General features: G+C 37.3%; 1 protein-coding gene across 3 annotated transcripts in view; it reads left to right on the top strand.

The window, feature by feature from the left end:
* Nucleotides 1–478: 478 nt before the first annotated feature.
* The window catches only part of LOC101863293 (beta-galactosidase), a 29,188-nt gene continuing 18,581 nt past the window's right edge, over nucleotides 479–11,085 (top strand). For 2 of the 3 annotated variants that reach the window (XM_035972091.1, XM_035972090.1), the window contains exons 1-10: nucleotides 479–563; nucleotides 2,085–2,254; nucleotides 2,655–2,805; nucleotides 3,243–3,306; nucleotides 4,288–4,382; nucleotides 4,978–5,161; nucleotides 6,195–6,250; nucleotides 7,562–7,683; nucleotides 8,635–8,675; nucleotides 10,224–10,339. In XM_035972091.1, coding sequence (XP_035827984.1) covers nucleotides 486–563; nucleotides 2,085–2,254; nucleotides 2,655–2,805; nucleotides 3,243–3,306; nucleotides 4,288–4,382; nucleotides 4,978–5,161; nucleotides 6,195–6,250; nucleotides 7,562–7,683; nucleotides 8,635–8,675; nucleotides 10,224–10,339 — 1,077 coding nt within the window. In that variant the 5' untranslated portion in view covers nucleotides 479–485. The remainder of the gene's footprint in view (nucleotides 564–2,084; nucleotides 2,255–2,654; nucleotides 2,806–3,242; nucleotides 3,307–4,287; nucleotides 4,383–4,977; nucleotides 5,162–6,194; nucleotides 6,251–7,561; nucleotides 7,684–8,634; nucleotides 8,676–10,223; nucleotides 10,340–11,085) is intronic. The other variant, XM_005107108.2, reaches the window with a different exon arrangement.

The raw sequence follows: 11,085 nt of genomic DNA on the forward strand, positions 1-11,085 counted from the left end.
AGAGCCTAAAGAAAAAAAGTGGGCGAGGTGGAAGGGGGTGGAGATGAAAGCAGAACATGATTAGAGAGCAGAAAGGGTGTGAAAGGAAATTTTTTTAGGTAATGATATAGAGAAGAAAGTTTCCCGCCTCTATTAGGTTTCGAACCCGGAACCAACTGAAAGAAAGACGAATACCTTACCTACCATTATAGACCCTACCTTTTGACTCTAGACCAGAGCCCCCTGAATTGATCATGAGCTTATTTTATCAAATAGTGATAATCTATAAATCAGGTAAATAAACAGATTATTATCGCCCATCAAGTATCTCCCTCACTAGATCTATATAAAATACAGTAATGACAACCTCGATCAGTATGCCGAGTGGTTGCAAAGGTTTTCTTCTCCCTACAATAGCCTATCTTCGGTTGTTGGATAGTTTATTTTTAGATGAACTGTTGAAATCACGTGACATATGGTAAACTATCTTGTCACATGATCAGAAAATGGCGGTTTCCACTTTTGCTTCTATCATGAATTCAAGCTTGTTCATCATTGTTTGTGTCTTTTTGTTGGGTGCTAAGGTAAGAAGTAACTTAAGAGTTCATTTAGTGTTTACTTGTATTAATGTAGGATGAATAATTCACGCTTTCAAAATATATATCTTCCATAGGCTAAAAGAAACAGTTGTGGCATTAGATTTGGTAGCAGACGGGTGGGGAAGATGCCCCCCTGTTTTTACCCATAATTTGATATTTTACAGTTAGATTTGAAATTGTCTTGAAAATAATTGATTTGCGACTGTTTTAGTGGCTTTATGTGTGATCTGCAGCAAATAGTACAGCAGTTTGACCCCTGAAACAGTGCATCTGTGTGCGGGAGTGAAAGTAAAAATTTACCTACTATTTTGGTTGTTTGCAGTTGTATCGATCGAGTCTGAGTCTTTAGTTCTCACCCTTTCATTACTGCCAGGGGCCCATGATTTATGTGTGTAGTCTGCAATATATATATGTCTAGGAATATAGCACAGGAAACTATTGAAGCTATGATTCCAAAATCTCCAAAATATAAGATCTCTCTCAATCAAAAAGTCTCTTCTGTTGAGTAGGCCAGTGTGTGAAGGTGTATGATATGATTACAAGTTGAAGACAAAATTTAAGGGGAAGGTCCAAGTTGGGGGGGGGGGGAGACATAGCCTTGAGAGGGTCAGTGTGAGTCAATATGATTAATTAGTTTCAGATAAATATACAGCAGTATAGTGCTCTTGTTTTGATGCCCTGCTACAGCTGTTACAAGTGCAATTGATTTTCCTTGAAAGTGTGAAAGTGGAAAGATAGGGATAGATTTAATATTCTGTTAAAAAATTGTTTTTTCTTCTAAACTGTGAGTAGTGGTATGGAAAACCGTCATTAAATAGGTACAACCTTCCTTGAACCTCATTCTGTGCAGTCAAGCCATCCATCTTTTTTTGTATTCTTATCATTACCACTCTGCTGAACTCGAATAAATTTGCTTAGCACAAAGAAATTTTCTGGTCCCATGAAGTTGTGTTATCACGGTTTTACTACAAATGCTTCGCAATCAAGTCGGTTTATGGAGCTTGCCTTATAACACATTTGGTGTTTATCTAGGCGAAGCACATGGTTAGTTGGCACTCATATGACCTTATGCAGTTGCGAGCGCCTTAAGACCTATACTAAAACAAACACACAACAGCACATGGTTAGGCCTAGATATTGTTGTATTTTTGTTATAAAAGTACAGAGAGGAATTTTTGTGTGGGAATGCTAAAATGCTTCACAAATCAACTTTATGGTAGCCCTTTCAAACAACCAATCCACAAACCTACATTCATCATCCCAATTTTGAATGGCTGCCTCCTTTGGAAGAACTGCCTTTGCAACATGTTTTTGTTCTCTCTGAGCTTGTACTGGCATTGATATAACAAAATGTCTGTGTACAAATCAACGTGCATGTACTGGTAAAGAGCAGGCGTAAAGTTGTCAATGGTTTTTGTCTATAATAGCATTATACAATGTAGGTAAGTTTTTATAGATGTGAAAGTGGAATTATATCATCCCAATTTACTGATTTTCCTTGTACAGGTTTCTTGTGAAAGGACATTTGAGGTCGGCTACCAAAATGACACTTTTCTCAAGGATGGAAAACCATTTAGATATGTTGCTGGGAGTTTTCATTACTCTCGTGTGCATCCTTACTACTGGGAAGACAGATTCGTTAAGATGAGAGCTGCTGGACTGAATGCTGCACAGGTGTAAGTAGACAGTGTTCATGTTCATGATTCACATTTGTGTCCGAAATCCTTAGGCAAGTTGGGTCTTTACATTATGTGGAAGTTGTGTTGTTATAGTATCTTTCTGTGTTGACTTGATGATACTCATAATATCTTGCCAAGCTCTGGTCTGGTTTTCTTCTTCTTTCCTTTCAAACATCTATCATCCTTATCTCCCCTCCTTCTTTTTTATATTTGTTACTCTCTTGTAACACCACTAATCTTCTGGCCCTCATATGACCTAATGCAGTTGCGAGTGCCATAAAACCTTTACTAAAACTAAAATCTAAAACTCATATTTTAGTCATAAATGGAACTGCTGTAGAATGAAATATGTGTTATTTTTTTCTCACAGTAATTATGATGTACCTATGATTTCCAGATATGTTCCCTGGAATGTACATGAGAAGACTCCAGGGGTTTTCACCTGGGATGGTGCATCGGATTTGGGTCGCTTCCTCTCACTGGCACAGAAAAATGATTTGGTTGTTTTACTACGTCTTGGACCTTATATCTGTGGAGAGTGGGAATTTGTGAGTGCTTGAAGGACAATGTAGGCCTAAATGGCAAAGTGATTTTAACCTTGTGTCGTAAAAGAAGATGAGTCTTAGCTTGTTACGGTATGTTACATAGAGCGAACTGACATAGTGAACTTTATGAAAAATGTAAAAGCATTCACTCAAAATTCTGTTCGTAAGAAGTTTGAATTAGGAACTGAATTAAACGTCCAAGTGTACTGTGGCCATTGTTTGAAATGAACACTTCAATAATGGTTTTTGGATATAAATATATGTAGATTTCTTTTTTCATGCTTTGACCTTTGTCAGTCAAAAGAATTAGAAAAACTGACAAAATGATGATCGGGCTTAAGTTGGTGGGGATTTTTCTATCTCCTTGATACCATTGTAATCAAAGTCCTTTTGAACTGCATTCCCGTGCCGGTACCTGTTTATTATTTTATTTTCCACAGGGTGGCCTCCCAGCGTGGCTGCTCAACGAGAATCCTGATATGTTTTTCCGCACAAGTGATAACTGTAAGTTTGTAAATCATAAAAGTGTTGTCTGCACTCCATCCCTGTCCCAAACAAAAGTACCGTTAAAAGCAATTTGTTATTGCCCTAGAGCTGCATTGTCTGAGAGTGGGAGCTACAGAAACAGTTTACATTGATACTGTTGTTATTATTATTATTATTATTTGTCGTTTTCTGTTGACTTCACAGCTTAACTCATGCCCTCTGTAACATACAGGCCTGGACAGAGCACAGGCCAACAGTCAAAATAGTCGATCTGGGACAAGCAAAATTTGAAAAATACATTCTTTTAATTTGGCTCCCTGCAAGTTTCTTTTTCCTTTGCATTTGTATATATTTTTCCTGTTGAATTCATTTCATCTTACAACGACTCAGCGTTTGAATTTTGAATAAGGTTCTTACTCATAGCTGAACAAGGTATTTGATAGGGACTGATGGTGACTGAATAAAGAAATACCATTCAGGTAAATGTGGAATTCTGGGTGCCAGTCCATTGAACAGTCTACCACCATGTTTCTGTTTTCCCTGACAGTCTGCTAGTTTACTGCAGTAGGCATTACAAAACATTTTCATTCTTTTATAAAACCACATTTCTGCTGCTTCATAGATATCTATGTATGGTAAAGTATGAAAAGAGTTCAGTATTCATTTCTTTTTGTTGAAATAAAAATCTTGTTGTCAATATTTGATAAGGGCTTTATAGAAGACGTAACTACTGATTTATAATATATCAATATATATACGCATTGCACAAAACTTCAGATAGAACATATATTTTACCCTACTCGTATTTTTGACTATGGAATGCACACTCACCACATCTGAACCAGGGCAGGCAATTATTTTGTCTAATTGGAACTTGTAGCTTTGTTAGGCCAAATACAATGCTCTTGTTTTCGGTTGTGTATTTTATTTTTGTCCCACGTTGATTTTTGTAATGGTGTCTGTCTAACATTGCAGAAAGAGTATTCCTAATTATTTCAGCCTATATGAGGTTTGTGTCTCGATGGTACGAACAATTGTTGGAGAAGATAAAGCCGAGCTTGTACATAAATGGAGGACCAGTGGTCATGGTACAGGTGAGTTTCTTTAGATTCCTTTCATAGAAATGTCGGAAATTCCTCAAATTCCTCAAAGTTCCAATATGACATTTTTATTCTTTGTTGTATTGTGTAGCTCTCCGCTGGCTTGTTCACATTTGCAGATTTGATGTTGAGTTGGTTTTCTTTTTTATATGATCCAATAAAACTTGGAAATATTGCTTGAGTTTTGGGGGTCAATTTTAATCATCTATTGTGAGCACGACTTGAGAAAACAATTGCCAAAAAAGAAATAAAACAGACAATTTTTTTCTGTTAAGTTCAAATTTGCAAAAGGGGATGGTAAGTATGCTTAAGATGTTCTTGGCTTGATGATGCAACTTTGCTGCTTTGTGGAATATAGATTCATTTACTTCAATCTAGAGCATGAAGCTTTGTTTCTGAAGGTAAAAAGCACTTCAGTGGGAGGACTGGTTTTAGAAATTAATTGGCTATCCTTTGCTTATAGTTTTACTAAAGCTTTCTTTCCTTTATCTTTAACAAATGGGTATGTCCGTCTTAACACATGTTTGGTTCAAGTCCTGTTAAATGCTTCGTTTTATCTTACATGACACTTTCAAACTTTGTTTACCAGATAGAGAATGAGTACGGCAGTTACTTTGCTTGTGACCGAGCCTATACAGCCTCTCTCCGGGACAAGGTCAGGGAGATTCTCGGTAATGACGTCGTCATCTATACAACTGACGGTGCTGGAGACGGCTACCTGAAGTGTGGAGCCGTGCCCGGTGTTTATGCCACGGTTGACTTCGGAACCACGTGTGAGTTCATTGACTACACAATGTCTCAACATTTCTTACCCTTATCACATGGAGATGGTGAAGACTTTAAGTTTCAATTTGCGTTGTTTATAATGACTTGGAGTGGATGGTAAAGACTTTAAGTTTTAGTTTTGCTTTGTTTATAATGACTTGGAGTGGATGGTGAAGACTTTAAGTTTCAATTTGCAATGTATATAATGTAGAAGTATTTCTGATGTATAGTTATTACTTGGAGTGATCTCGAGAGCAAGGAAGAAGAAGAAGAAAACTTGGAGTGAGGACTTAAGTAAAATGGCTTGTTTTTTAAAGAAAAGTTGTTTCCTTATAAATGAATATTTTAGTTATGTGAAGAGCTTACATTTTCAAAGTGAGATGTTCAATGGAAAGTTTCTTTTATTTGAATAAGTATAATTAACCTACTGTTTAAGCAATAGGACAGAAAGAGACAGTTATTCTTGCTACCACTTTTTGATGGCAGTGGCTGTTCACAGTCTGTAGAAAATTCTCTTCTTTGTACCCTTGCGTTTGATACATAGGAACTGATGAACAGCTTTACAGGAATGCTACATCCATAGATGCTACATAGAGGTATAGAAATGGACAAATCACTTGAGAAGAAAAAGATATGGGACAAGTGTTCATAGAACACAACTGAAAGAGAGGATGTTTCACTTTTTGAAAATAGTTTAGTCTCGGCGGAAAACTTTTGTTCGCATGTGGTTGGCGTGTGCTGTGGTGTGGTTTGCTTCTTCTTTCCTATCAAACATCTACAGTCTTTATTTCCCCTCCTTCTTTTTTGAGTTTGTTACTCTCTTGTAACACCTCTAATCTTCAGCACTTACATGACCTTATTGTGCTGCAAGTGTCGTAAAACACTTACTATAACTAAAACTAAACTTTAGTTCTTTTTGGGAGTGGCATCACTTTTTGCGTCTTTCTTCATGTATGTAATGTTTAGAGTGTAATGAATTATGTAAAGGGGAGTGTCAGTCTTTGGCGTTCAGTTAAGATTAAGCTTTATCTTGACTTACAGTGGACCCTGCAGCATCCTTCAAAGCACAGAGAGACTACGAGCCACATGGACCCTTAGTAAGTTGTCAACTAACTTAGACAATTCCTGGTTATATCAATCCTAATCCGACCAAATAAAACCTGAACATGTATACGTGTCTTCTCATATTGCTGCTGATGATACACAAACAAGCTTGGTAGGTGGTTGGCTGGTGCTCTGGTGTGGTTTGCTCCTTCTTTCCTATCAAACATCTGACGTCCTTATAAATCTCACCTCCTTCTTTTTTGTGTATGTTACTGTCTTGTATGTAACGCATAATCTATTCTTCAGCACTTATATGACCTTATTGTGTTGCAAGTGCCCTAAAAATCTTACTAAAACTAAAAACTAAAAACACAGGGTTGCTGTCTTTTTATGTGGGTGGGTTTTTGGTATGGCATGATCAAACTCACTTACCACGGCATCCGAACCTTTGTTTTTACCTGGCTAGTTCATCTCATCTTTTTAACTGTTTAATCTTCTGACACTTTGGCACTCTATCACTGGTGCTGGTCCGGACACCACATGGGTTAATTAGTCAAGATTGTATTCCATGTCTCACCTCTTAGCCTATTTATTCTGTTGGTTTTGTTATCAATGACTTCTAGTTTTTATACCAAAGTCAGTCAGTAGGCTTGACTTTTGTTGATATATGATTGGAAATGTTAATTTTTAGCTAAGGCCTTAATTTTTTGACTGAATGTTGATGAATTCTTTCCAAGAAGTTTTTCAAACTGGCAATTTTAATAGGGTTTTGTATGTAATTCTAGTTATATATGTCTTCCTAAGTGAAACAACTGTCTGTCTTTTCCACCTTCCATATTCCTTTAATATAATAGTCTTCACACTTGTCCTGAATACGCTCCGTTGATTTCTTGTCATACTGAAAGTTATCGTTCCTTAATCCTCAAGTTTTTCCCCGTCCATGTACTGAGTTAATCTTGATGAAGGGATGTCTTGAGCTGTAACTTTACTTTTGTCAGCAACAGAATTAGGAAGAAAATAGTGTGCTGGTTCAAGACCAAGACAACATTTATTTTACGTTCATAGTTCCTCGTTTTTGAAACATGGATGATGAAATCCTAAGATGTAATTTTGTGTTTCTTCTTGGAGTATTTCTGTGTAATAACTTTTTCAATATAAATCATTATTTTGAATGGCATTTCCAAGTGGGTCCTTTTGCTTTTTTTTCTTCTACATTTTGTCTTTTTAACTGGTTTCTATTATATATGTCTTTTTTGGTGACGTGCTTTTATTTTACCCTTCAGGCTATATCACTTTATTCCAGCTTATAAAGCTGTATTTTGAATTAATTGTGTATATGTTATTTTTTTTCCCTTTGTCTTTAGGTGAACTCTGAGTTCTACACAGGCTGGCTTGACCACTGGGGCTACCCACACTCAACGACAGATAGAACCAGAGTGGCCAAGAGTCTAGACCTGCTGCTGGCTTACCAGGCAAATATAAATATGTGAGTTTTCTTTGTAGTTACTTGCATGAGAGGGCTAGTAGTTGTTTGCTTTTAAAAAAAATTATTATTGGATTGAAAAACACATTTAAAGATTTTTTGTGTGTGGAGAAAGAGAAATAAAGCGTGTCAGGAACAGATGGTCAGGCATGCAGGCCGACAGAATTCAGACCTTCATGAATAAAGAGATGCTCGTCATAATGAAAGAAATGACCTAACAAATGAGCGAATATTCAGCAAGCAAAGAGTAGGTTAGGAGAAATGAGAATGTAAACTATTTAAATCAGTGAGTGAATTGTGGATGTGTATGTGCATGTTTATATGTGGGTGAGTTAAAAAGATTGATTATTGATAGATAGATGGGGGGGGGGCGTAATTTTGCGTTGTCTAATTGTGAGGCAGCGTGGTGGAATCAAAGTAATGAAATCAAAGAAATTCTCCCTGCTTAGCAATTTTTATCAAATTTTTGTTTTTTTGGCTCAACACTGTTTATGTCCATTTACAAACACATTCCTTTGAGGATTTCACCGAAAACGTTGATTAAAGGCACAAAAATATAAATTTACAGTTTCCATGGAGTTTACCAAGCTCTGGCTGCCATTTTCTCGCTAATTTTACCTCTTAAACCAGGTGACCCCCACCTCCTTCAATCCAAAATATTTCCCCTTCTATTGAAGATGGATGGGTAATTTTTTCATTGAAAGCAAGATAAATGAACAAGATTTAAGATGATACCAATAACTCAATATGCTCAAAAATTTACGAGAGCCTGATTCCACCACGCTGCCTCACAATTTATATACATCTCTCTATTTAAATGAACCAATATTAAAGCAGCTATCTACTTATTATTTCATCTATTCAAATTCCTCAAAATGGCATTCTTTCGTGAATTAAAAGTTTGATTTGTTAAGCTTGAATTATTGGTTATTGTATCTTTTTTTTTCTCCTTAGGTACATGTACATTGGGGGAACAAACTTTGGTTTCTACAATGGTGAGTGCACAAAGATCTCATAGGGTTACTAAGCCATGAATTGTTATCTTTTAAGTCCTTTTCTCCCCCCACCAGAGCAGTGCTACTGACTGAAGTAGTCTTTCGACTATTCCCTAAGAGGGGATATTAACTTGTTCTTATGCACAGTAGATTTGTAAATGGGTTGATTTATCAATGTCATGCTCATGCTGTGCCGGAACAACATAAGGGGAACTGCTGCTTTTCTTTCCTAGTCCTTACTATCGTCATTTTTCCCCTACTTCTTTTGTATGTTTGTCATTCTCTTGTGAACTGCTATTTCCGGGGTGCCTTGGCCTTGATAGTCGAAGCATACTTTGTCTGAAACTTTGTGCTATTGAGGCTAGAGAGGTGAGCCGAGTAAGCCTGATTCCCCGTTTGGACTTCTCTGTTGACATCCACCCCGTAAATCCTTGCTAAAACTAACTAAAACCTTTTTGTTTGTGTTTGTGCTGTGACTGTGTAACTGGTTTCTGGAAAAAAATTCGAGAAGGTTTAATTCTTATTTGACAAGTTATAATGGATTCCTAACCTTGTCCAGGCGAAGAGATTTTATTGAGGACCGACAGTGGAACAGGGCAAATGGTATAAGAATAACTTTACTTTTACTTTACTTTTCCGACCCAGCAGCCTTCTGGGTTCTATCCCTTTTGCTTGTCGAAATGGCAAAGAATTTGCAGGTCTTTATCAGCTGTGTTTTGTCACTGTATAAAGTATTTCTGATATCTGGGGAGGTAGGTAGGTAGGTGCTATGCAGGTCACTAAGTGCAGAGCAGATAAAGAGGTGGTGTGATACTGTTTCATCCTGGCAGTCACACAACAGGCAGTCAGGTGAGGTATCCTTGTGGATCCTATTTAGGTAGGACTTCAGTGGGATGTGTTGTGTTCTCTGGTAAAAGATAGTGACTTGTTCTCCTCTACTCAGGGATTTAATGCATCCTTTTGAGTTGGAAGCAGTATGTGGGATAAGAATAAAATACAAATTGACTTTTTTCTTTCAGTCACACAGCAAGAGCAAAACATCTTCGATATTATTCTTACAACAATTATGTATTTGAGCAATTCTGGCCAAAATGCATTTCACGAGGTAGTGTGTTAAACGGAGAGCATTTTGAAAGTTCAAAGCTTCATTATAGACTTTCTGACACGTAGGATTGTGCCATTTAGAAACAATGTGCTTTTGTCGAAATACCTGATTTCATGCCCACGCTTTTTCCGTTAGGTCAGTTGTGGGTAAGGGCGTCTTATGAAAGGTCTGGACTAAGAGAATTGGGAGAAAATGTCGCTTTCATCGTTAATTTGGGGGAGCTATTGGCAATGTGGTTAGTCAGTTCAGGGTCACAAATACTATCAAGCAATATCGTTGAAATGGCCTTTAGATGGGTGATCAATGGTGGGTATTCCCCCAGAGAGGTTTGTTAATTCTAGCTTACCTTCTCTATGATGTCCAGGGATAGAGGGTATGCTTTCATGTTTAGTTGATAAAGTTGTAACTGTTTTTTTAAAAATATTGTTTTCTTTCCTTGGTAGGTGCTAACAGTCCGCCATACCAGCCTGTGCCCACCAGCTATGACTATGACGCACCCATCACCGAAGCAGGAGACATCACTGAAAAGTTTTACGCTGTTAGAGATATTGTGTCTAAAGTAAGACAGGCAGTTGTAGCTTGTTGATGTTCCGTTTCTCCGACATCTGTGGAGTAGCAGTTAGGCACTATCATTTTATCTCATCCCGTCTCATCTCATCTTATCTCATTTTATCTCATCCCGTCTCATTTCATCTTATCTCATTTCATCCCGTCTCGTCTCATCCCGTCTCATCTCATCCCGTCTCGTCTCATCCCGTCTCATCTCATCTCATCTCATCTCATCCTAACTATCTTGTCTTATCTCTTAATTTCATTATTTAAATCAGGAGACTTCTTTTAGGTGCTGAAAGATTTTCAAGAAACCAGTTAAATGTTTACAGCATATCGATGTTACTACGTTTTCTCTATCCTTTTGTTACTTTCACTGCCCATTTCTTTTTCTCTCTCTCTCTCTCTTTCATTTTCTTTGTCTCTCTTTTTTACCGTATCTCTCACTCTCATGTTATCTCTCTGGCCTGCTTTCTTTTTCTGCTGACATAACATCATGCTTATGGACACATAGACAAACACACATAAACACACACACACACAAACACACATGGGTGCCTCTATCATTAAGATAGTTTTTTGTTAATTTCTTCTGGGATTTTTTTTGTGGTCATGTTCTTTTTACTGCCTTTTTACATCCTTTACTTTTTTGTCCATGAAAACCTAAAAAATTCTTGTATTTGTCACTTTCTCTCCCCCCCCCCCCCTCGCTCTCTCTCTCTCTCTCTCTCTCTCTCTCTCTCTCTCTCTCTCTCT

Source organism: Aplysia californica, unplaced genomic scaffold, assembly GCF_000002075.1.
Source record: "Aplysia californica isolate F4 #8 unplaced genomic scaffold, AplCal3.0 scaffold00576, whole genome shotgun sequence".
In the NCBI taxonomy this organism is placed as follows: domain Eukaryota; kingdom Metazoa; phylum Mollusca; class Gastropoda; order Aplysiida; family Aplysiidae; genus Aplysia; species Aplysia californica.